The following is a 25,423-nucleotide window of genomic DNA, read 5'->3' on the forward strand; positions in this document are numbered from 1 at the left end:
TTAGCCAAAAGTAATGGGTGGTGGGAGTTATAGACCAACAAAATCTGGGGATCAAAGGTTGATGATGAATGCTGTGTAGGACCTTTTTGGCTCTGGAACACCAGGAAATACATCACACAGACAATTAAGAACTCAAGTCAGCTTTCTGCACATAATATTTATTAGAAGAACTGTTATGTAGAGATTAAACTTTTGGTTCAAAGAAAATAGGTTGACAAGGACAATGAAGCAAAACATCTATATGACCTATATCTCCCTTCCCAAAGCAGCTTGCAGCGGTACGTCATTGAGGAAATAAAGCAATCAGTTAAACAGCTTCTGAAATCTTACTTGTTGCTTGATAAAAATGTGTGCTCTAAAGCCTGCAGAAAAAGAAGTCAGCCTAGAAGTTAAATATTGACCATGGACTTCTAACAAAAGATCTTGCCCAAGTCACAAGGTTTTATTGCATGCTTGTGTACTAAGAATTGGTAATTTTCAGAAGCAGCAGGTATTTTAACTGGAGGCATATCTTTAAAACATATGAGGGGCATGTAAAGGAAAAATCTAATGTCTCGAAACTTGAACATGAAAGGTTTGATGAATACAGCAATTCACCATGCAAAGGTTTGCTGAAAACTCTGCAAGAGTTTTGCCTTAAATTTCTGCAAGAGTTAAGTAGCTATAGCCTGAGGCTCAAAATCAGAGGGAAAAAGTAGTTTAGGAGAAAAGGTCGTAAACATTTACCTGTGCTCCACGCTTTTTGGACACAGGTCTGGGTTTTCCAGGTCTGTGTCAAAGCAGTTATGTTTTTGTTTTGTTCCAATGCTTTCCCCAGGAAAATGTGTGTTTTACTACCGAATTAGAGCAAACAGCAATCTGGAAAATCTGATTGCCAGGTTTTCCTGGGGAAAGTGCTGGGAGGGAATAAATTACCTGGACCTGGAGAGACCAGACCTGTGCCTAGAAATGAGGCACGAAAGGGAGTGTGGATGAGCCCCAGCATATTTGCCTCATAATGTTGTAATGAGCCAGCCAAAACACCCTGGTGCTTGGCAGTACTTTTGGGCAGAGGTGGAGGGTCTCACTCAGCAGGGAAAATGACCAACCACTCTCTGAATTGAAGGAATAGACATTACCATCTAAAAAGCCCCCCTTGAGAAAACTATTAAGTCTAGAGTCTAAAACAGTCACCACTATTTTTAGGTGCTGTAATAAGTTTAATATCTTGAGTTAAGATGGTGATCTTATTAATTAGCAGCCACAACAAACACTAATATTCTACTGGAGCTCTCTCAACCAGGCAGGCACACACACCCCTCACACTATTCTCCAGTGATCATCTCTAAACTCCTACCCCAATGTCCCTTGTAAAAAAATAAATAAATCCACATTACTATATGGATTTTTTTAGTAACTGCCATGAATGACACCCATTCTGGTCAGTTTATCCCCAAATATCAACACTCTTCTCACTTCCTCCTTCAACTCTATGTACTTTCAGAGAGAGAGAAAGCCAACCACCCACACTACTTCATGATGATGGAGGCAGCGAGTGGGGGACCTTAAGAGTCTTTGTGGGCCCAGGTGAATCAAAGGCACTTTCACATCCAAAGGTGACACTTCGGTGACCCTGGTCTAAAATTACCTAACTATACCACTGCATCTCCCAATATTTCACAAGTCAAATGAGGACACTCATGTGGACACAACCCTATTATCACACCAAAAATGATGACACAAGGGAACGCCTTTCATGCAGTCACTATTATGCACTATTGTGTAGGCCTGCCAGCTGTACATCTGTATGCATTTACCATGTGAATAACCTGTTGAGCAGTTTGTGTTTAAAAAAGAAGAAAAAGCTTAAGAATATTCAAACCCACAACAGAACTGAGGGCATTTACAGATTAGCTACAATGCAACTCAAACACATTCAGCAACATTTCATTTCCAGACAAGCAATTTTGGTGGAATGGAAGGAAAGCTACTGGATATATGAAGCTGTCCTATAATGAATGGGGATATGGGTCCTCTTAGCTCAGTAAATATCTGTGTTGCATGACAGTATTTGTCCAGGATCTTGGGATATGTTATCAATCACCTGCTGTTCATGATCCTTTAAAAACAAAACACTTGGAAATGGCAGAGTTCAACGTTATGCATATAAGGCATGTTTGAACTGAGCTACGCCCATTCCGTATGTGCCAAGGGTGGCCAGTTCCACATAGCTCTAAAAGAGGAAATGCATCATATGTGCACAAAAAGAACAGGTCACAGATTTGCATACAATTTGCACATGCTCATTTGTATGTCTAGCTACAAATTTAGAAAGAATTAATATAATAGAAATATTATAGCCTATTGGGGTAGACGGTGTGACCTGTGCCTGCTCAGTTCTGCTGTCAAGGTGCTGTTGATGGGCTACTTCAAGGTTTCTGCAGATCTGCCTTCTTATAGAACTTTTCCTTTAAGCTTGGATCAGACAGTCCTTCAAACAGAAAGTTGCATTCTAGGACATATGGCCACCCTCCCAGGTGTGCACGTCTCCATGTTGATTTTGTTTAAAAGCACCCCAAAATCAAAACAGAGAATGTTTTCAGGCTGTTACTATTTTCAGGTGGAATTCAATGACATATCAGCAAATTCAGGTGGCACAATTAAATATGATTCAGCTCTCTCGTGCAACAAACCTGCTTCCTACCCTACCACCCCGCCAAAAAAAATAACCTGCCCCCCACCCCAGTACAGATGGGAAAATGCATTGGAACATGAATGACAATTGCCTAGTGTAACATTGTATAACTTAGCCACCAGAGACAGGATTTTTAAAGAGATTAATACCAGAAAATAAGAGCTGTCTCTGGAAGATAGGGACAATGTCTCCCCCTCTGCATCTCATTCAGTTTAGCACTTGGACGAGTTTATCAGAATGAAATGTGTCCCAACAAATCTTCTCAAAGACAAATGATCTGGAGGTGCTCAGCACTTTATAATTTCCCAACACTCTTTTCTCTGACTGGTGACACTGGATTTTTGTTCCTATTTTGGACCTGCCTGCCTGTTACTGGGTAGGTAAAGTTAAATGAGTGAGTGTGAATTGCTTTCCCTAGGAAAAGGTGGCTAAAGAAGAGTAACATAAGAGCAGAAGAAGAACAGATGTTTGCTGGTCAGAAGGCAGTCAAATCATCCTGGCCCACATGGGCTACGGTCTTCTCTTGGGTTAGGCTCTTCTGGCCGATGGAAATCTAAGAGAAAATTGGAGAATGAATGGACGATAATGAACTGGTTAGGCAATGAACACAGCAAAGCAGTGGCACTCTGCAGAAGAAGAAGGAGGAGGAGGAGAAGCAGCAGCAGCAGCAAGTGGTGCAAAACAGCACAGTGGCAATATACCACCGCATACAGACAACTACTACAAAATTGAGCTGCTGCCGCTGCTGCCAGTCAATAGCCAAAGATGGGGGGAGGCTGACAACCAGATTGGCTGCTACAGCAGAGCAGCCATAGGAATGTAGGAAGCTGCCTTATCCTGAGTTAGACAGTCCATCTAACTCAGGCCCCATCCACATTTCCTCTTCTCCCACTGCTTTCCCCAGGGGAAAACAGCTCTTTAGTGTTTAGCTGGATCAAATTCATGTTTCCTCCGCATTGACGTTTACTCTGATTCAGCACTACAGAGTGAGTTTTCCCTGGGGGAGGAGTAGGGCAATGCTTTTTCAGGCATGTAAGAAGTGGAAGCATGGCTGAGCTCTCAGTATTGTCCCCCTTGGCTAGCAATGGCTCTCCAAGGTTTCAGGCAGGGAGACATTCCCAGCCCTACCTAGAGATGCTGGGGATTGAACCTGGACCTTCTAACTGCAAAGTGAGCTACCAGTGAGCTATGGCCCTACCTCCTGGAGGGAGGAGATATTAGAAGGGCAGACAAAGACTGGCAAGACCAGGGTTCAAATCCTTCCACTCAGCCATGGAGCTTACTGGGTGACTATGGCCCAGTTACATACACTCAGCCTAATTCACCTCACCTGAGGATAAAATGGGCAAGAGAGAAAAGGATCACGTATACTATCCTGATTTCCCTGGATGAAAGGGACTAGTAATAAGTAGTTTACGTGATCCAGATGCAGCTACATTATGCATCGCAGCCACACTGTGCCTGCATCATCGGTGCCAAGCATATTATTAGTATATAATTACAGCAGTTACAGTGACAACGACAAAACATATCATTAGCATTCCTAGAATGCCTTAACAGTGTTGAAAGTATCCCACATTCCTTACCTGTAACATCCGACAATGCAGGACATTATTATCCCTATGTTGCTGATGTCAGGGACAGGGAATGTATCCAATGTTAATCACAGGCCCATTGACATGAATGGCTATGACTGACTTAGGTCCATTAACTTCACAAAGCCATTCCCAAGTAAAACGACCCACTGAATTTAAAGTTAAGCTGAGGTGAAAAGAAAGAAGAAAAGAAAATTCCCATTCCCACACCCACCTCACACAAAAAATAATATTCTGCCATTTTACTCCATTTTTTAAAGAGTGTGTGTGTGTGTGTGTGTGTGTGTGTGTGTGTGTGTTGGCTGCCATTTAACTCCCACAATGTTTCAAAATGCAGCTAAGGCAAGGGCACTGTGAAGGGCACAAAATGGTGACCTGACTGCCAATACAGTTGATCCTGCCGCTGCTAAGCCATGGATGTGTGTTTGCAGGAGGGAGAAGCTGTGCTACTGCTACCACTTACAGTGAGGTCTGCTCTGTAAGAAACTGTTGGAGAATTTACTGTATCCTGGGGTGTGATTGGTTTTTGTTTTGTTTTTGTTGGGGTTTATTTTTTGCAGGGTGGGATGTATCCTCCCTGCAAATTTCAAAAAAACTTTGAATAAAAAGGAGAAGGGAAAGAAACCGTTGGACAATTTTTCTTTCCCCTAATGAAATTCAGTGAAATGTCCCCTAAATTACTCAGCCTATAGATAGGGTGGAAAATTGCTATATAGACCACGTGTGTACAGCACTAGTTAAAAGTTATAGATAGGTAGATATAATCAGCAATATTTCTGTTTCGGTATTTAGCCTCTGCCTCAGTGTTTTTTCAACCATGGGTCTCATTCCAGATGCTGCAACTCCTATCGGCCCCAGCCAGATTAGCCAATGGAAAGGGATGATGGGAGTTATAGTCCAACATTGTCAAGGGAACCAAGGTTGAAGATCAATGCTGTATACTATACTATTGTATTTCCCTCCTCCTGTCCTCTACCTCTCCATCCCATTTTAATGCTTCAGAGAAAAGGCCCCACTCACTTAGAAGAGCCTCTCGTAGCACTTATCACAGTGGACAATGTCCCGGTGAATGAAGATTTTATCCAGGAGATCTCCCATTGGCTTGTGACAAATCCCACACTGTGGAGAGAGAAAGAAGAAATAGCTGCAATTGAAATATGCCAAAAAAAAGAAGGATCTATACAGAAGAATCCCACACTGGTAGGGTGGCAGCATACAAAAGAAGATATTTATTCACACATCTTGGTTGGACAGGCAGCAAGCTTATTAATATTTTCAAATATTGCACATCAGTTATACAGCCACACAAAGAACAGGTGCTTGTGAAGATTCTGAAACACACCGAATGCTAAATTTCCTTGAATTACCATCTGCAGGAGGGATGGTGGAGACAGCTGGAAGATCTGCTTCCCCATCTTACATAGGAAGGTCCTCCCTTCTCTCTCCTCCACCCCGGTTGCCGAGCTTTCAGCTGCTCTTTCTCCTTCCTCGTCCTTCTATCTGGGGCTGCCAAACTGTACCAGATACTGACAGAGCCCAGGGACCCATAGCAGATAATAAATTGTGTAACCAATACCCTACTTTTGTGCCTGGTCTTGGTGTGGTGAAATAAGACATCTTGATACTTGTATACTATTGTTTTCAAAGGTTTCTAATTAATAAGTATGAGGTGGTTCCCAAATGATATAACCACCCCATTTTCCCCCTTGCCATATAGATCCATACGCATGAATTGTGGCAAAAAGAGGCACCTACCCGGAAGCAGTACTCATGGCAGCAGATTCTGAGGTTCTCAATGGTTATCTTAGCACAGTTGCGGATCTCACGGCCACAATAAGTGCAGATGTCTTCAGTTGGCCTGAAGTAAAGGAGGAGGAGGACTTAGGAATGCATATAAGGAGGATGGGTTAACCACCACCAACTTGCCCATCAAGTGTCACTGCTCTTGACTGAAGCCTTCCTCTTGACTGATTTAAATGAACAAAAACAAACATCAGGAGATATGATGCTCAGTTGTCCACAATGCTGTATTTTTTCTTGCCTTCCCTACACAAGGCCATGGAATTTATAGCCTCTACATCTAAACAACATCTTGCGTTTCCCCAGATTTCCTGCTTTCCAATTTTGTGCAAAAGTTTTAAAAAATCTAAATCTAGTGAAAGAAAGAAGAAAAAAATGCATGAGAAAAAAGAGGAAAATAACTTTGTGTGAGCAACCCAATAGGCTCCTTATATAAAAACCTTTTTTAAAAATTGCCCCTTAGTTCCAAAGTATGTAATGTTGTCCCTTTGTAGGAATTATTTCTTGGACATTGTAATTATTTGTTATAATGAAGCTTTCCAGGTTGACAAACGGTCCTACCTTTTCGGGGGGGTGCTATTCAGAAAGCTGGCACTGCTATAGCTTGTCCTCTCCAGTTCAGACAAATCAGCCAGGCTGCGACTGGGGGATGAAGGTAAGAATAGATCATTACATGTCCAACATTACAATTTAAAGGTTAATTATTTTAGTGTTAAAGTCATCTAGCAAGTAGGGGACAGGTGGAGGTGTTACTTAGCAAGTAGGCAGAATGGCATGATATTTGCTGAGGTAGCACATGCCCTGATTGGCTGTGTAGTTCTGAGGGAGCTTTTCCTCTGTAGGCTTGGTTGAATGTCTGCCTGCTATGTACAAACCTCTCTGTTCTTTTTTCCTTAAAGTATAGCCTGTTTTCGTTCAGTTTTTCTCATTAAAGTGTGATCAGGATTTTCTCTCTCTCTGGACCCTATCTGTGTTACTCAAGTGACTTTGCAATCAAATATTGCATACAAGGAGGATCATTTAAATACACAAATATTTATAGATTGCAAGGAGCAACACTGAGAGATTATGGCAGACTGAGAGAGGTTGCTTTTATGCTGGAGTACCCAATGTCCTGGAGGCTTTTCCATTTTGAATTAAAATGGATATCCCACACAACCTTTATTACAATGCTATTCTATAATGTTTACTCACAAATATAGCCACCTTCAGTGAAAGGTCCCTCTAACATTAATAAAAAGGTTTCCTGTTGGAAATTCTCTGTTGACCACAGCAGAAAGATTACTAACTGCCTCATGCAATAGCCTTTCTTAATTCTTCAGTGTCCTACTATTTTACTAAATAGAAAAGAAAAGGGAACAAGAGTGGAAGTCATTATTTAAAGCTGTCCCCCTGTAGGACAGGACACTGAGACAATTAAGAGAAGCTTTTCAAGGGTAATTCATTTCTAGTCTCCCAGCCAGGATCAATAGGATAAAGACTGGCAAACCGGGAACCTTTAATTAAAGGCAAAGGAGCCCCCTAAAGCCTCAATAGCAACTTTTCCTGTTGACACTGGCTGGGTTAGTGCAATAAGGCTTGGATCTTATTGCACCCAAACATAAAATGTCATAAATCAGAACTGAAAAAGCACTGGTGAACAACACAGAAAGCACTGGTCTGCAATGGCCTAACACTGATATTGTCTAGATGCTCTGCTGAAAGTGAGTGAACAAAGGATGGTAATTCCAAGGCAGGCTCTAATTTGGAAACATCCAGGGGAAGTCAGAGATATTTCTGATTTCCCACATAGATGCTAGCTCTCCAAAGCAACTCTTTGCTTCATCCCCTCCTATATCCATGCCTTTTCTCATCTACTACATCATCAAATTTGGAGGAGCTATCTGAGGCATCTTCTGCATGTGTGGGACCATTTTTTTGGTCATCAGAGCCCAAGTAGCCAAAGACAAACTAACAAAACGTTTTACACACAGATTTATCCATACATAAAAATGACATAGGTTTACATGCTGCAGAGGCAATCATAGATGCACCCATCCACTCCATATTTCGTTCCCTTACCTATTGTAACGTGGTGAGGATGACAACTCCGTGCTGTTGACTGATTGCTTCACGAAGAGAAGGCCTTTGCTAAAAATGGCAAGAAACAGATTTTGAACAGGTTGTTTTATACATCTGTCTATCTATCATCTGTCTATCTACGCATGCCTGGTATGCTCTGGTCCATGGGGTCACGAAGAGTCAGACACGACTAAACGACTAAACAGCAATATCTATCATCTATCTATATCATCTATCATCTATCTATCATCTATCTAATCTATCATCTGTCTATCTATCATCTATCTATCTATATCATATTATTTCTATCCATTTTTAATTGTTTTTAATGATAATTTTTTCTATGTTTTAGCAGGGGGGCGGGTTCCATCTGTAAACCACCTCAAGGCAGAAGTGGAGTATAAATATTTGTAGAAGTAGAATAACAAAGTTTACTTCAGATAAGACAGTATAAGTGTCTGTGATGTATAGTGTTTCGAGCAGGCATGTGCAAAGTCCATTTTGGTGACCTAATCTAGCCTGCCGGTTGTGTTAATCCGGCCCCTGTGGTAGTATTTCTTGGGGTAAAATCCTAAAAAAAGCTCAACAGCTTCCAACTTCAATCCCAAAAAAAAAAAAGGTCAACAACTTGGGTTGGCCCTTTGGTCGGCCCCCATGGCCCTTCACTTCATCAAATCTGGCCCTCTTTGAAAAAAGTTTGGACACCACTGGTTTAGAGAGTGCCAAACAAGGAGCAGGAACAGCCACATTCAGATCCCTAGCTAAGCCATGAAGGTCACTAGAGGGGTGTTCCAATGAATCCCCTCATGGTTTGAAAGCATGTGTGAAGGGCACATGAGGTTGCAATGAATAACCCTTGCCTGCCCTTGCTGATGATGCATGCAGCAGCCTTGCTGTATGTTTGGTGGCAGTGCAAAGGGGCCATATATGGCTACCGATGAATACTACTACTACTACTACTATTATTATTATTATTATTATTATTATTATTATTATTATTAAACCTATAGGCTGCCTCTCCTCCAAGGAACTCAAGGTGGCATACATGTTTCTCCCCATTTTATCCTCACAACAACCCTGTGAGCTAGGTTAGGTTAAGAGGATGTGGCTGGCTGAAGTCCACCCAGTGAGTTTAAAGGGTGAGTAGGGATTTGAACCCCGATCTCCCAGATCTCAGTCCAGTACTCTAACCTCTGCACCACATAGACTCATGCATGCTGGACTCCTCCACAGTGCCATATTATGGCTGGTGGAGGGCTGTTTGAAGGGTGAAGATAGCCAGTGCAACCTCCTCATGAGCCCTTCTCAGGTGACTCTGGGCTAGCCATGACCTCTCTCAGGCTGGATCTAGACACATCAAAAAAGTGATTCAATTAAACACGTTGTAGACTTCATACAGGGAAATCCCATTAGTGAAAAACGGGACTCCACAGCGTTTTATCTTTACCAAAGTAGCTGAGTCCTCAGTCTAATCTACCTGACAGGGTTGTAGTGCCAAATCAGTGTAGGAGAAAGGGGAACTTGTATAATATCCTGATCTCCTTAGAACATAGAGATGAAGGCGAGATTCTGGAAGTGCCGAAATGAAGGTCACATTCTGGGAACCACTAAGCAGTTCTGTCACTGTATTAATGTCACAGGCAGTGTACAATGACTTGTGGGAGTGAGTAGCCATGAAAACTAGCTTCCTCTTGACCTCTACTTTTTACCTTGATGTGGTGGGGTCTGAGTCATAACCAGAGGCCGAAGGATTCTTAAGCCGAGAGGAAGCTGCCGCAGCCCTCTCATCTGAATTCCTGTCAAGGGAAAGGAAATTAGATAAGCAGCACATCTAATTAGATGTCAGCTCAGGGGCATGTGTTAGAGAAGGGTAGACATTCAGAGTGGCATCCCTGCTGTGTCCCCTCATTGCCTGAGCAGCCATTAATGAATGTTTGGTACAAGGGCTAGGTGTAGAGAGTCCCAGAAACATCAGCACCAGTCACCTCCACAACATAAATTTAAAGCACATGGCTTCCCACAAAGAATCCTGGGAACTGTAGATACAGGGAACCTCATGGAGATACAGTTCCCAGCACTATGAACAAACTAGGGCCAAATATCTGTGCCAGCAACCATAAATTTAAAGCTTTGGCAGGTTGTTATGGGTGAATAACAACCTGTTTAACCACCTCATCTTTACCTTCTGATATCTGTGTCACAGATGTCTTTATAGAAAGGCACCCTGTGGCTCCTTGGGGAGCCAATTATTGGGCCATCTCTGAAGGGGTAGTAGGACATACTGGGAAGAAACAGATATATCAGTGTTAGCAAAACAGCAAGAAATGTAAGAACAAATGAGATGATGCCTTTTATGGGTTGTCTCTAAATAACCAAAGAAAGCTATCAAAGTACATGTGCATTATTAAAAACACCCATTCCTACATTTTAAAGAAATTAAGGCCCTTGTTTTGATCCATACATATACATTTTTTTTCATTATGCAGATGCCCCTGTTCCTTTTGGATTAACCTTTACTTGTTCCAGTAAAATATACTTTGCCTTTTGCTTTGTGCTTCTAAAGCACATTAAGCTCAGTTCTTGAACATGTTTCTCTGATAATAGTCACCACCAACAAAATATGGCACTGCATAATGCTCCTGGAAGCCAGCCATGTCCTTTTCCAGGACACTGCTTCCCACTCCCACAATTTCCCATTCTTTTCCCCTAACAAACCAGCCAGTATTCCATGATCACTGAACATGCTAAGTCCCCATTTACCTATTTTGGATCACCCCACCCCTACATTAGAGGATTTATTGTACTTCTATAAACCTTGATGTTCCCTCAAGCCTAGAACTAACTATGGTGGCTATTATCTGCTTCCACTGTCAAAAGGCAGTGTGTTTCTGAATTCCTGTTTCTGGAAACCGCAGGAGAAGAAAGGGCCCTCAGGCCTTGCTTGTGGGCTTGCCACAGACATCTGATGCGCCAATGTGAGACCAGAGTGTACTAAGTGGGCCATTGGCTTCACCCAGCTGAGCTATTCTTACGCTCTCCGTCTTGTACACAGACTGTACCATTTTGGATGGACAAAGATGGATACTTGAAGAATGAGTTTGCTATTGGTACATAGAATTCTGGCATGAGAAGTAACTACGTCAGCCACATATTTCAAAATGTTCTGCAGGACAAGCACACTGCAGGGATAAGAAGAAGTTCAGCTAAACCACTGTTTTGCTCGCAGAGGGTTGAACAGGATTGCACACAAGCATGGGATCAGCAAGGTTAGGATAACGGTGATGCCTATTGCAATAATGCTATCCATGGCAACTGAGCTGATTTTTCCTCCCTACTATTCTCAAGCCATCACTGGTATTCTTGCATATCCTGTCTCTTTGCAATCATGTTATCTGGTTGTGATGATTCGTAAGTTAGTGCTTCCACTGACTTCTGAAGACCCTTTTTACTATACAGACCAGAATCCAACTGATCTAAGCCAGGTTATAAGATTCTCAGGTCCAATTCCCACACAGCTTTCACTCTACCGTTCTCTGTGGATTTCTTACTTAGGTCTTTTGGACTGTTCAAAGCCTCTTTACCTTCCACTGCTGAATGCTTGGTTGTTCAGGTATGATGTTATCTCATGACTGATCTCCAACTTTCTGGCATTGGATGGCTGGTTGCTCAGATATGATGACATCCCATGCCTAGTTTCTGATCTGATGGTATTGTTGGGTTGGCAATCCAGATATGACGATCTCCTGTGACCTCTCTCCAACACACTGGGGTTGTCCATATAGGTTGGCATCCTATGACTTGTCTCTGACATGCCCAAAGTAACCCCCCTGGAGAGACTGAAAGAAATCCTAATTGTCATCATAGCAAGATCTCTCAGAGGATGACTCTGTTGCCTATCTGCCATGATTAACTATTGGAGTAGTTAATCCATAAAACATGGAGAATCTCAGCACCATGTTTGATTTACAAGACAGAATGTTGTCTCCTCTGTCCAAAGCTGAGGGGACAGCAAGATGGTTTGCAAGTCCTGGCATATAACGGTGGATAAATTTATCCAGATGGAAAGCAGCTGGAGGAAAAGGAAGCCCACAACATCTGGTGGTGCTAACAATGTGAAATAGTTTGCAAAATTGCAAACTATTTTATTGCTGAGGAGGAGAAGGAAGAGTCAAGGACAAAGAAGGCAGCAATCCAAAGCAGAAATCAATAGATCTCACATCCAAGTGATAAAGAAGGAAGTTTTAACCAGTCTGAAAAATAAGGGAAAGTGCCAGAAGGATAAACTGCACCACCGTTTTTTTTAAGACACCAGATCAGCTAAATCCTATAGAAAAAATAGAACAAGTTAGTCCCAACGAATCCCCCTTGCTTTTAATGGAACTGTTGGGACTAACTTTAGCTGGATTTGGAGCTAAAGAATGATGAATGCTTAAAGAGAATAAAAACAAATAGCCAAAATATCAAATCTAATGAAGTTTGTTCAGTAGACATGTTTTGGTTTTTTTTCTAAACCAGATTGCCATTCTGGAATATTTGGCTATTTGAAATAAATTCAGATCAGCAGGATGCAAAGGTATACCCATGGATGCTGAAAGAACTAGATGAGGAACTTTCAGAGTTACCAGCATCTATTTGGAGAACTCAGTGGAAGATGGATGAAAAGACTGTAGAAAGGTAAATAATGCACCATGAACATGATATTTCACATTCTAAATAAAGGCCTTGGCACAGTCCTACACAACATATGAAGAAGTTAATATCCTCCTCTCGTTCTGACTGAAAATCTGACCTGTGTTTTGGTTTCTAACAGATTAACAAAACACACAATAGGTCACAATATGCTTATTGCCGGTCTAAGATTAAGTGATGTTCCGATTTCTCATTAACCTCTTCTGTCAGCGTGTTTGTTAAATTAGCTAGTGCCACAAAACTGAGGACTGTAAACAATAAGAAGAATGGGATTAGGTTTAAAAACAATTGGCAGCAAAGAAGTAATATAAAATGAGAAGACCCAACTATGTAAATATGCCAGAAGAAAATAACGCAACAAGAGAAACTTCATCTCAGGAAGCACTAAAGTGCAGATAGCACAGTTCCACAGGACAGGCAAGCTGAAAAATACGAATACTACACCCAGTTTTGATTGCCGCTTTAAGAAAGGTGTAAAATTCATAACACAAACAAATTTAAATGGATTCACAAGACAGGAACAAATGAGATCAACTGCCAGAATGTTTGGGAAGGGACTCAAGAATTCAAGATTCTGAATCTAGAAAGATGAAGATTAATGATTTGCAACTTTTATATAACAAGGGGAAAAAGTGAAGCAACTGCTTTCTCTTTTGCCAAACATGGAAAAGACAAGAGGCAACTGAACTGAAGTCATAGCAGGTGAATATTTGTTTCACTGTCCTAACCATCATGACCTTGCCCGTACACTAAGATCTGCATTGAAGGCCCTACTTGTGTGCCTACTGGAATGGCTGATTAGGCTGATGTGTGCAACAGAGAGTCATGGAACTCCCTTCTGAATGACTTATGCATGCCCCCCCTTTGGCACAGGCTTTCAAGAAGGCCCTGAAAACATCTCTCTTCACTGCTAGAGCAGTGGAACCTTCTGCAGGCAAAGCAGATGCTCTACTACCTCTTCCTGTTGCTTATACTCAGCATGTGGCATTTCCCTGTTTGTGGTGAAATAACCCATCAAATTTAACATGCCGTCAGCATAAACCACAATTTTGCATGCTGACGTAACTCGTGAGAGGGTGTGCACTGAGCACGCAATTCCTGCTTGCTGTCTTCTGTGGACGCACAGCTAGGGAAGTGTTGTGGGCTAAGTTATAAAAAGTATTCATCCTCTTAAGTGGAGAGATAAAATCTATCAGAAGCTTGCAGCAGCAGTAGCAGCAGCAGCAACAACAACAATCCATTATGTACATTTACTAACTAACTGAGACTCTCACATTACCTGCCATTGCTTGGCCCCTGCCCTACTCCTGTCCATTTCACAACAGCCTCAGACAAAGAAATCAAGTAGGTGCATGTGGAACAATAAAACAATGGAGAAAGAGTTTTGTTTGCTTTGTTTTCTCATGGCAGGATGCTCTTAAAGAACAGGATAAGAGGCAGGGAGGTGGAAATGGCAACCCTACAGTGCACTGGCGGGGGGAGGGAATGATATTTTAACAACAGGGATGGGGAACCTGTGACTCTCCGAGTGTTGCTGGATTCCAACTTCCATCAGCCCCAGTCAGCATGGCCAATGACCGGGGTGATGGGAACTGTAATCTAACAATTATAGGGTCATAGGTTCCCTGCTATAAGTCCTGCTGTAGTAGAAATCTAAATAATACTCAATGGTTTTAAAAGAGGTTAAGATTATTTGTACCTGCTGGCCACAGTGGTGATGTTCTCCCTCCACTGCTCCTCTGAATACCAGTTGCTGGGAAGCTCAGGTGGGCAGAGTGCTATTGCACTCATATCCCACTTGCGGAATTCCCACAGGCATCTGGTTGGCCACTGTAAGAACTAGACTAGATGGGCCTTTGGCCTGATCTAACAGGGTTCACCTTGCATGCTTATTCCCTATGTTGCAGATGTGGATGCCAAGGTTCAAAGAGAAAGAGAGAGTAGCTTGCTGAAGGCCACCTAAGTCAGTTTATGGTAGAGACAAGATTTCAACCTGGGACTCTCTATGTTTCTGATGGGAGCTGGAGTCCATTGACATCTGGAGAGCTACAGGCTCTCTGGTAATGCAGCATCTTCCCAGGCCACAGCTCAAGCATGAAGCTATGAGATCAGTGAGGAATGGCAACTCTGCAGACACTGCTGCCTTCCGTGTTTCCTTACCCTGATGTGTCCGAATCTGTCCCATGCTCTCCTTGTTGGCTTTCCGGAGTGGCAACGCCACTCTCTGTAGAGAGAGAACTGGACCTGCCAGGGAAATAGAGGGGATATAAACATATGTATGTGTGCGCAAGCCATGCTTTCCAACTTTCCATTGCTGTGAGCATTTGGGCAGAGATGGCCAGAAAAATAACCCCTGCTCAAATCCTTGTGAGCAAGTTGGAAACAAGTGGCACCTTGCATACAGCATGCAGTGGCACCTTAGTTCTCAAACACCTTGGTACTCAAACAACTTGGAACCCAACACCACAAACCAGGAAGTAAGTGTTCCGGCTTGTGAACTTTTTTTGGAAGCCAAACGTGCTCCATTTTGAGTGTCACACTTCTTGTTTTAAGTGCCACGCTCCTATTTTGAGTGTCACACTTCCGTTTTGAGTGTTACGCTGAGATCTGTCTGTTTTTGCTATTTATTTTGTGTTTTTGTGGCTCTTTTTGTTTTGTTTTTGTGACTGTGTGGAACCCAGCTCAGCTACTGATGGATTGATTGTGTGTCTGCAGTACATTGTTTATTGCTTTCATTTTATGGATCAATGGTCTCGTTAGATAGTAAAATTCATGTTAAATTGCTGTTTTAGAGGTTGTTTTTAAAAGTCTGGAATGGATTAATCCATTTTGCATTACTTTCTATGGGAAAGTGTGCCTTAGTTTTGGAACGCTTTGGTTTTGGAACGGACTTCCAGAATGGATTAAGTTTGAGAACCAAGGTGCCACTATACTGTTCACTTCAAAACTGCAAGCACTGTCACAGCTTTCTCCCTTCTAAGACAGGATAAATATGTCCATTTCCATTTCTCTCCATTTCTGTTTTTTTCCAAATATTAAATTCAGTTTGGCACATTTCTGCAAACATTTGTGCATTTATTTATTTTTACAGTCTCCTCTAATATGCACAATTTTGGTATGAGATTTTTCCTAGTATATGCATTTTTGCAAGCTATTTCCCCCAAACCGAATGCATCTATGTACATTGTTTTCACAAGCATATGCATTCCCCCCCCCCTGCACTTTTCATTCATATACACTTTTGTGTATGGGTTCTTTGGTGGGATAACTGCATCACACAATTCAGAGAAGTGCAAAGTTTTGAAGGATAGTTTGGCTTTGGTTTGTGTATTGATTTGGGAAGTGTGAATTTTGCAAGTTCACATTTAATTACAAAGGGGGGAAGGATCTCCATTATACCTCCTTCCTTTCCCTGCCCGAAAGACCCATTTATTTTCCCTGCAACAGAGGAAATATGCAGGCAATGGTGGAGACTCCAGAAGACCCAGTGAAGTTTGCTCCTGATAAGAAACTGATGCTACTTGCTTGAGTTCCATCTGGGAGAGGACCCCCCGAGAGCATTCTGTGAGCAAGGCATGTCCTTTTCACATAGTGAAACTCCATCGCAGCAAGAACAGCTCTTGAACCCTGCACTCACCTTGCACTTTCCAGCTCTGACTCATTCCTTTTGGCAGCTATCGGGAGTTCGCCTTGGATGCCGGTACTAAGGCTGCTTTCACTGGACCATGAACCAGATCTGACCGACGAAATACAGTAACATTTGCAAATCTTGTCCATTAAAAAAAGAATACAGATGCAATATACCTCTCATACCAGTTGTTGGGAATCACAGGTGGGGTGAGTTCTGGTCTTGTTTGCAAGCTTCCCATAGGACTGCCACACTAGTTTATCTCTGCTGGTTGTGTGATAGTTTGTATATTTTCCTGCCTGCTTTGTTTTAATGTGTATTTGATTTTAATGTAAATCTGGCAATGAAGACTGGAAAAGGAATATCTGAAATAAATGGGAGAGCAATCCAGCCCCCTGAACTGCCATGAGCCATGCCATCACCTGATCTGGGTTTGGTTTGCTTTGCAATCCTAGGTTCTCGTGCAGCAAAGGGGCTTCCTTCCTCTCTCCCTCCACCACACCTTCTGCTCTGCCTAGTGCATGGCAGGGCTGTGGCTGTACCACTCAATCAAGCCCTGCTATTGTTTGCCAGGGATTAGGGCTGTAGCCTATGTATAAATAAATAATGGAAACTGAGCATGCTCAGTAAGCATGGAATAGTAATTGACAGTTTTGGAGAAAAAAACTGGAAAATAAAGTGGGAGAGGGAATGGAACATTGTGGTTCAAACTCTGGAGACAAACACTCCACACCGCAACATAGTGCTGCAGGGACCCACTTATATATAGATTACAGAAGCAAGAGTTACTTTTAAGGAACAAAGGCACAGGTGAAAAATGCCATTGGTATCCTAGAGACAGTGGAGCTGCAAAATATCTTCAACAAAGGGAAGGTTTGACAGGGTCCTCCTCCTCTCACTGCTTCTGTGAAAAGTTTTAAAGAAAGCAGCTGATCTGACTTTTGCCCCGGCCATATCAAGTAGCGATGGTGGAACCTTCTGTTGTCTGCCTCCTTACTTTGCCAGATGAGCTTCCACCTTTTTGTATTCTGTGTCACTTGGACTCTCATATGCCATCTCTTGCATAGCCTTCTTCTCAAAGTCAGAGAAAGATCTGCAAGAAGAAAGGAGACGGTTGCGGACCCACTTGCAGTGACACCTCCCCAGGGAGCAAGGCCTAGCCTTAGAAGGTGAACAAACTGGACAAGACAATGTTCTCGGATTAAAAATTGGCCACGGCTTTATTGATTCCAGGTGTAGGTAGGATTTGGCTTAGATACTGGATGTATATTATCTCAGCTTCCAGGTAGAGGGCTGACACATGACAGGGTTGAGCCTGGGATTAATGAGTTCTCCACAAGACGCAGGTCTACATGGCTGGCCATCCCAGGGCGCTGAAGGAAGCTCTAGGGCCCATCTGCCCCATGCCTTGGCTTTTGGACAGAAACTTCCACCTAGCTTCCTTTAACGGGGTACTTTGTGATCGCACAGTTTTGAGGTAGGGGGTGATGCACCACTTCACCCCTGGCCTGATGTTAGGATTCCACCTAATGCTTTATCAAGCCAAGTTGCAACTATTGCTATGGGGAAGGCAAAACCTGCAAATGGGGACAATCTGTTTGCAGGCAAATTCCTTCTTAGCTCTGAAAATGGCAACCATTACTGAACCACAGGAAAGCCAGTAAGCGCGGTGCCCTGGGAAGGAAGGAAGGAAAGTTGGCATACAAAATCCACAGCATCACTAAATGGGGTGGAGAGAGGGAGGGTTGTTTTTAATCTGACTGCAGTCCCAAGTGTGGGCACAGCCAGCATTTCTGTAGGATAGGGGCAGACGGGAGAGTAGCTTGCTCCACTCTGATCCTCTGATGGGCCAGAATTCAAATAACCAGATGGCAGGAACACCCGCCACTCCTAGCAGCCAGCCTTGGGATTCCCCAACTGCTAGCCACCTTGCCCAGCATTGCTCCCTGGGACTCGAGGCCCTCCGTGACAGGCCGCAACCGTCACCCATCCTGGGACTCGGTAAGCTGCCAATTCCAGTCCATCCTAAAACTATTGCCATCCATGAAATTGCCAGAAGGTGCTCCTTGCTCCCATTAGACAAAGGCTACATGCACACCATACATTTAAACTACATGGCTCTCACAAAGAATCCAGGGAACTGTAGTTTGTTAAGGGTGCTGGGAATTGTAGCACAATGAAGAGGAAAGTACCCTAGGACTCTTTAGGGGGAGGATCATGTGCTTTAAATGCAGAACGTATGAGCTGCCATATGTCTGGATTTTCCTGGGCATTTGGCTGATTTCCACCCGGACACTGCTGCTGACTGCAGTATTCTGGATATGTCCGAGAAAATCCGGACATATGTCAACCCTAAATTAACCCACGTGAACACAATGAATTACTGCAGGACCAATGACATTAATTCTTAGCATGGCTTGCAAACCTTTAGGACAACATATCTCTGATTAATTTTCTGGAAGTCTGAGTAGCTGTCTGTAGGGACCCTTCAGTGCAGGGATGGGGAACCAGTAGCCCTCCAAATGCTGGTGGACTACAATTCCCATCATCCTTGAGCATTGCTTCAGCTGAGGTTAGGCTTTTTGAATTTATAAATAACCGCTTCCCCTAAAAAACTCCCAAATGCAATTTGCAATAATAATGAAATGCAGTGATAAAAATACATAAGCATATTCAAGACACAGCCAGAGTAAAAACATCCAATTGTTGGTGCTGTCCAAATGCACAGGGTGGGAGGGAAGAATTGCTGGGCACTGAAACAAGGACAAGCTGGTGCCAAGCAGGCCTCCCTGTAAATAACAATCCATAAACAGGAAGCAGCTGTTTGATTGATATACTAACATATCTTGCTAAATTTCATTCACACCACCGGGCATGGTAAGACACAATAGCAGACCACATTGCGTGCTTCTGTTCCTCCATTATTTTACCCTTGAAAATGGCAGTAAATAGCTGTATGCCAAAATACCACCCCCAAATTTTGTCAGATGGTGACACAATCCATGACAATCATGGGGAAATTATAGATCAAAACCCCCGTAATTTTCCAGGTTAGCAAGTAGCAAATACATTTCTTTTCCTGTAGGAAATTAACACAGATATGAGCACTAAATTTCCCCATGGATTCTGCTAGATTTCCACAAGTGGCTTTTATGTCATGTGAAAGATCACACAAAATGCAGAAATTATCAGGAAGATGGGAAATGCAGCCCTGGTTTGGGAAGTGCAGATTTGGTTGGCTTGCTTTTTAAAGCATACTGAATTGAATTCCCAACCCCATTCCTAATTATGTTAGCCAATTCCTCCAAGATTATGTGGTGTCCCCCACATAAAGGGGGGAATATGGAATATGGAATATTTCTCTAAAATTGGACTCTTTACCTAAGATAGCTGATACCTGATTCTGACGTTCTGGGAAGAAGGCTGATGACAATATAGCTAAAATGCCAATTTTGCTTTTTCCTATGTACCTTTTTGAGCCAGCATCCCCATCACTGTCAAAGTGGGTGGGAACACTGTAGGTTGCTCCAGAAGAAGTATCGGTGCTGTCCCTATTGAAAGAGCCAGCCCTATCAGAGACAGAAATACAGTTCAGTGTTAGATGAATATTCAGTTCCTGGATTTGCTGGTTTTCCTCTTCCATCCCCTTTTTCATTTGCATTGTGACTATTAAACTGTAAGCCCATGCGCAGGGAGCATGTTGCTGTTCTAAAGTCTTTTCAGAAGCACTTTAGGTGCTGCTTACATGGAATTGGGGGCCCTACTGAAGTTGTATTGGGAAGTTTGTATTGGGAACTGACCGGGAGACTCCGAGACCAGAGAGAAGAGATGGTGGAAGAAGACTGGAAGAAGTTTGAGGAATATTTGAAAAAAATATATGTTAATATTTAAACCTTAGAATAGCTTTGGAAGTGGATATAGGCTGTAGGATTAGAAGTAGAAGATAGGGTATTTTAAAATAGTATTATTTGTAAGTGATAAAATGTGAAGTTATTTTAAGTATGATTTTTTTTAAAAAAAAGATGGTTAGAAATTATGATATATGTAAACTGCTAAAGATGAAGTAAAATGAAAATCAGATAGGTGGGACTTGGGGAAACCAACTTAACATTGTTTAGAAAAATAAGGATATGACAAGAATTTGTTTGTATTGTTTGTCTTTTCTGTTCTGTCTGTGTTTTTTATTTGTGTTATAAAATGAATAATTGGGGGGGGGTTAAATGCTTGATATTTTACTATGTTTTTATATATGCTTTTATATATGCTGTAATATATATATCTTTTTATATATGCTGTATATATGCTTATATATGTTTTTATATATGTTTATATATGCTTATATATGTTTTTATATATGCTGTAAGCCACCCAGAGTGGCTGGGGAAACCCAGCCAGATAGGTGGGGTATAATTATAATTATTATTATTTTTTTATTATTAATGTTGTTGTTGTTGTTGTTGAGTCTGCTCCCCACTTTCCCCTTCCATGCTCACACAAAATCTGTGTGAATTCTGTGACTTGTGAACTTGGGCTCCTGTATTTGGCCTCCCTGGTGGAGCTTCCCTCTTTGTGAGCCTGGGCAGATCTGCCAAGAAAACATCCAGCGAATTTTTGTTACGCATGAAGCAACACGGATTGTCAATGGCTGCTGAGAATGACAACAGTATATTCTGCCTCCAGTATCAAAGGCGGAATGCTGCCACTGAATGCCGGTTGCTGGGGAACACAAGTGGGGGAGAGAGTGCTATTGCACTTGTCTCATGCTGCAGGGCTTCCCACAAGCATCTGAGTGGCCACTTTGAGAGCAGGATGTTGGACTAGGTGGGCTTTTGGTCTGATCCAGCAGGATTTTCGTGTGTGTTCATGCATCTCATTTCCCCGCGTTAACTTCCCAGGGAAAAAAGGGAACAGGGAAGACCCAGTTTAAATCTTCACTAAGCTTAGGAAGTTCATTTGGTGACCCTGGGCATATATATAGTGTGTTGTAGGGGTTAGAGCATCAGACCTAGAGGGCTAGACTTAGAAGACCCAGGTCCATTGCTGCACATGAAATCCAGTAAGTGAAATTGGGCCAGATTCAGCTTTAACCTACCTAGGAGAGTAGGGAAGGGGTATAGCTCAGTGGTAGGGCATCTGAGAAGATCGCAGGTTCAATTCCTGGCGCCACCAGGTAGGTCTGGGAGGGACCCTGGAGAGCCACTGCCAATCAGTGCAGACAAGACTGAGCTTGATGAACTACTGGAATACTCTGAGGTGTTCCAATGTACATTCTTAGGGGTGAATTGGCAGCTGCTGAAATTGCAATTATGGTGCCTTTTTTCGGGTGCAGGCTGATTTTAGGACCTTGGAACAGAGCAGGGTGGGGATTTCAGTGGGACGCGGGGGGCGCTGAGGGTTAGACCACAGAGCCTAGGACTTGCTGATCAGAAGGTCGGCGGTTCAAATCCCTGCGACGGGGTGAGCTCCCGTTGCTCAGTCCCTGCTCCTGCCCACCTAGCAGTTCAAAAGCGCGTCAAGTGCAAGTAGATAAATAGGTACCACTCTGGCGGGAAGGTAAACGGCATTTCTGTGCACTGCTCTGGTTCACCAGAAGCGGCTTAGTCATGCTGACCACATGACCCGGAAGCCGTATGCCGGCTCCCTCGGCCAGTAAAGCAAGATGAGCGCCGCAACCCCAGAGTCGGTCACGACTGGACCTAATGGTCAGGGGTCCCTTTACCTTTACCTTTAACAATGAAATTATGTGAATATTCTTGTCCATGGGAGGTCACTACCATGCTAGAGTTCTAATTAAACTGAATTGAAATGCTGTGGCAATGAGGTGAGTGCTGGCAGAATCCATGCCCGCCCCACCCACTTTTAGAGAGCAGTCTTGCCACCACCTTTGGAGTCAGTTCAGGAGCTTTGTGCGTAGAAAAAATGACAGCACAGCAGCCAGAGCTTCATTCCTGCTTCATTCCTGCAGGCAACGACAAAACTATCCCCTCCCCCCCAGGAAGTTGTCCCTACTACCCACCTTTCCACCACTGTAAATGCCACCCTCTTTTGGGTTTCTTGGACATTTTTCAGGGCGGATGTAGTCAAAAAGTGAAAGAAGGGAGCAGGATAGCTTTTCAGCAAAAATGTGAAAAATAGTGCCTGTACCTTTTGTCTCATTCTACAAATGCTAGAAGCTTTTAAAATTAAAATTAAAATTAAAATTAAATTGCAGGAGGAAGGATATCCCCCCCACAGGATACCCATGTGACCGCTGTCAAAATTATCCATATGTTCAGTAATCAAAATATTCAAATAATTTCACCCATATCCCACTAAAATGAAGAGATGGCCCATACATATTTGGAATGGCAAATGTGAGAAGGGGAGGTAGTGGCCTGGAAGTCCCTGAACACTCTTTGTGCTGGCTGGACAGGAAAGGAATGAGGGGGCCGGAGCGTGGACACCAGCCAATGTACCTGCACATCTCCCCCTGGCCGCACTACTGCCCTTGAGCCCATGAGTCTCCCCAGGACTGGGAAAGCTGGCAGAGAAACAGCAGCTATGGCACATTGGCACCTGCTTTCTTTTTGTGCATGTGTGTTTTCTCTGTTGGTAGTGGGGGTTTCTTGCTGTGGATGGTTGTGGGCACCAATTCATACCACTCAGGATGAGAGCCTGGATGGATTGGAGTCGGGGGAAGAAAAGGGGTTAAGTTACTTAAAAGCCACAGAGTCTGTTGGCACAGAATGTGAGAGTGTCTTTGTGTGTGAGAGAGAGAGCAGGACTGAGTGGGCTGCTGTAAGTGAACAGCAGAGTGGGAACTGTTGCTAAAACCACAGGTTATTTATTCTATTTAAATCTGCTTGAATGCCTTGTGTTTGCTTTTACCTAAGTATTTGGTTAAATTGGGAATTTTATTTTTTTGTTATTGTAGTTTTAAAGCTTGTTCACCTTACGACAGAATTGTTAAATTGTTGTTCATTGAACCTGCAATTTTTTGGTCTACTTGGTTTTTCCTCTCTTTATTTCATTAACTTTGCTCCCTGCTCTTAGATTGAAAATATTTATTGAGGAGCAGGCCATAAATACTGCAAATAAATAAATAAAGTCTAGATATCACAAGCTGGTGGAAGGGAGAGACATACCGCACAGAATACCCTAACCATCTTGGAGGATGGTGTGATAAAAATGCAACAAGCAAATTAATTATTATCATCTAAAAAGAAGCCACTATTTTACATTATCTTTAGACCTCCAAAGTTTTAGCCATGCCCTTTTACCTTGGGGAGCCAACATCTATGTCACGCAGGTGTTCTCCAGCCATGGACTGAAGATAAGTCTCAGGTGTAGAGAAAGCATCTCTGGTTCGATAATGAGAGGTGGGCCTGCTAAGGAAAGTCCAATGAACCTTAGTGAGGACATTTGGCCAGACAGACTGTCAAACGTGACTAATGGTGATTTCCATACTTGGAAGTAGAGATGTATTTGGCCCAGTTTTTGCTGCAGTTAAGATGCTCAAAAAATGCTCATTGAAACAGTTTTGTGGAAATGCATACAAAAATACATGCAGTAATAACACATACAGTGATGCATTTAACAGCATGTACAATTTTAATGTGAACTTTTCATGCAATCTCTCAAAGAATTGACACAAAACAGGACAGATTTCTGATTGAGTGCCAGCAAAAATGAATTAGGAGGTTCTTACCTCTTTGGGCTCGCCTCTGGGGAGATGATGATGTGCGGAGGCGTTTGACTCACAGTTGTACTTTTGGGCTTTCTTGTTTCCCAGCTGTGGATGGGAAGAGGGCATTTGGTTAATAAGAGGCCTACAACCACTGTTCCATTCTCAACCAGTTTTCTGTTAGTCCAGGTATCTATGCAGGAATGTTGGGCTGTGCATATTTAGAAAACTCCAACATTTGTGTGCCCAGAATACAGCTTACTGAATGAACACATCTGTTGCTCCACCCTCTTGTTTACTCTGGCTCCACCTACCACTGCCATGCTATTCCTTGGATGTGGGAATGTGCACCCTAAGAGTGAAAAATATTCCTAATTTAGGGAGCGAGAAAAAAGCCAGTATAAAAGTATAAAATTTATCAAGTGGATGCTCAATATGGTTAAAGATACTGTTATGTAGTGAAGTTTCACCCTGGGCCAGCAGGGGGATACTGTAGATAGTTTTCACTCAGGTCTGTAGATAGTTTTCACTCAGGTCCACGTCAATTATTTTAGGCGGGAAACTCTGGGTTGTTGTTGCTACAATGTTGACAGCCGGCTGCCTATAAAAGCAGGCCGGCTGAGCTGTTTGCTAGTCAGTTCTATTCCAGCTTACAAAATAAAGAGCTGCTTTGGAGAAATCGCTGTGTCGTCTGCTATGTCAACCCACAACTTAACAGATACAATCCACCTCATGCATTTAAAGCACATGGCATCTGCCTCAAAATCACGGGAACTGTAGTTTGTCGATGGTGCTGGAAACTGTAGCTGTGTGAGTAATAAACTACAATTCCCATGATCCTTTGGGGGGAAGCCACGTTGCATTAAATGTGTGTTGAATGTATGCTGTGGGCGTGACCCTGTACAACTTTCCAGGAAGTAAGCCTCACTGTACTACTGGGATTTACTTCTGAGTAGACATATATAGAATTGTATTGTTAATTTTGCATTTTTGGTGATCACATAGGAAAAGATATATTGACTGTATTGTTGTTGTTTTTCTTATATTCTGAACCAAGGAAGAAATTTACTCTCTGCTGAATAAAAAAATAGATCTAATGCCAACCATCAAATCATATTTATACTATCTCCCTGAGATAAATTTGTAGCAGAGGAGTAGGGCATTAATCTAAATATCAAATAAGCAGTGCTTTTTCTTCTAGAAAAAAAAAGCTGTCGGTACTCAGTACAGCTGTTACTGTGAGTGCCACAGTTTTAACACATGCTTTTTTTACTAGGGAAAAAGAGGTGCCAGTACTGTGTGCCCTTGAGTAC

At 42.6% G+C, this 25,423-nt stretch overlaps 1 protein-coding gene across 9 annotated transcripts in view; it reads right to left on the reverse strand.

Annotated features, from left to right (window-relative positions):
- Positions 1–2,703: 2,703 nt before the first annotated feature.
- The window catches only part of ZNF185 (zinc finger protein 185 with LIM domain), a 65,024-nt gene continuing 42,304 nt past the window's right edge, over positions 2,704–25,423 (reverse strand). For 2 of the 9 annotated variants that reach the window (XM_081847983.1, XM_081847984.1), the window contains exons 16-29: positions 24,135–24,218; positions 23,707–23,814; positions 19,918–20,016; positions 17,445–17,540; positions 16,457–16,555; positions 14,980–15,063; positions 11,712–11,966; positions 10,313–10,411; positions 9,840–9,926; positions 8,131–8,199; positions 6,631–6,711; positions 6,025–6,127; positions 5,290–5,388; positions 2,704–3,227 (exon numbers count right to left, since the gene is read on the reverse strand). In XM_081847983.1, coding sequence (XP_081704109.1) covers positions 5,290–5,388; positions 6,025–6,127; positions 6,631–6,711; positions 8,131–8,199; positions 9,840–9,926; positions 10,313–10,411; positions 11,712–11,966; positions 14,980–15,063; positions 16,457–16,555; positions 17,445–17,540; positions 19,918–20,016; positions 23,707–23,814; positions 24,135–24,218 — 1,363 coding nt within the window. In that variant the 3' untranslated portion in view covers positions 2,704–3,227. The remainder of the gene's footprint in view (positions 3,228–5,289; positions 5,389–6,024; positions 6,128–6,630; positions 6,712–8,130; positions 8,200–9,839; positions 9,927–10,312; positions 10,412–11,711; positions 11,967–14,979; positions 15,064–16,456; positions 16,556–17,444; positions 17,541–19,917; positions 20,017–23,706; positions 23,815–24,134; positions 24,219–25,423) is intronic. The other 7 variants (XM_081847985.1, XM_081847988.1, XM_081847987.1 and 4 more) reach the window with 7 other exon arrangements.

The sequence above is a fragment of the Podarcis erhardii genome, assembly GCF_964252035.2.
Source record: "Podarcis erhardii genome assembly, chromosome: Z".
Classification (NCBI taxonomy): domain Eukaryota; kingdom Metazoa; phylum Chordata; class Lepidosauria; order Squamata; family Lacertidae; genus Podarcis; species Podarcis erhardii.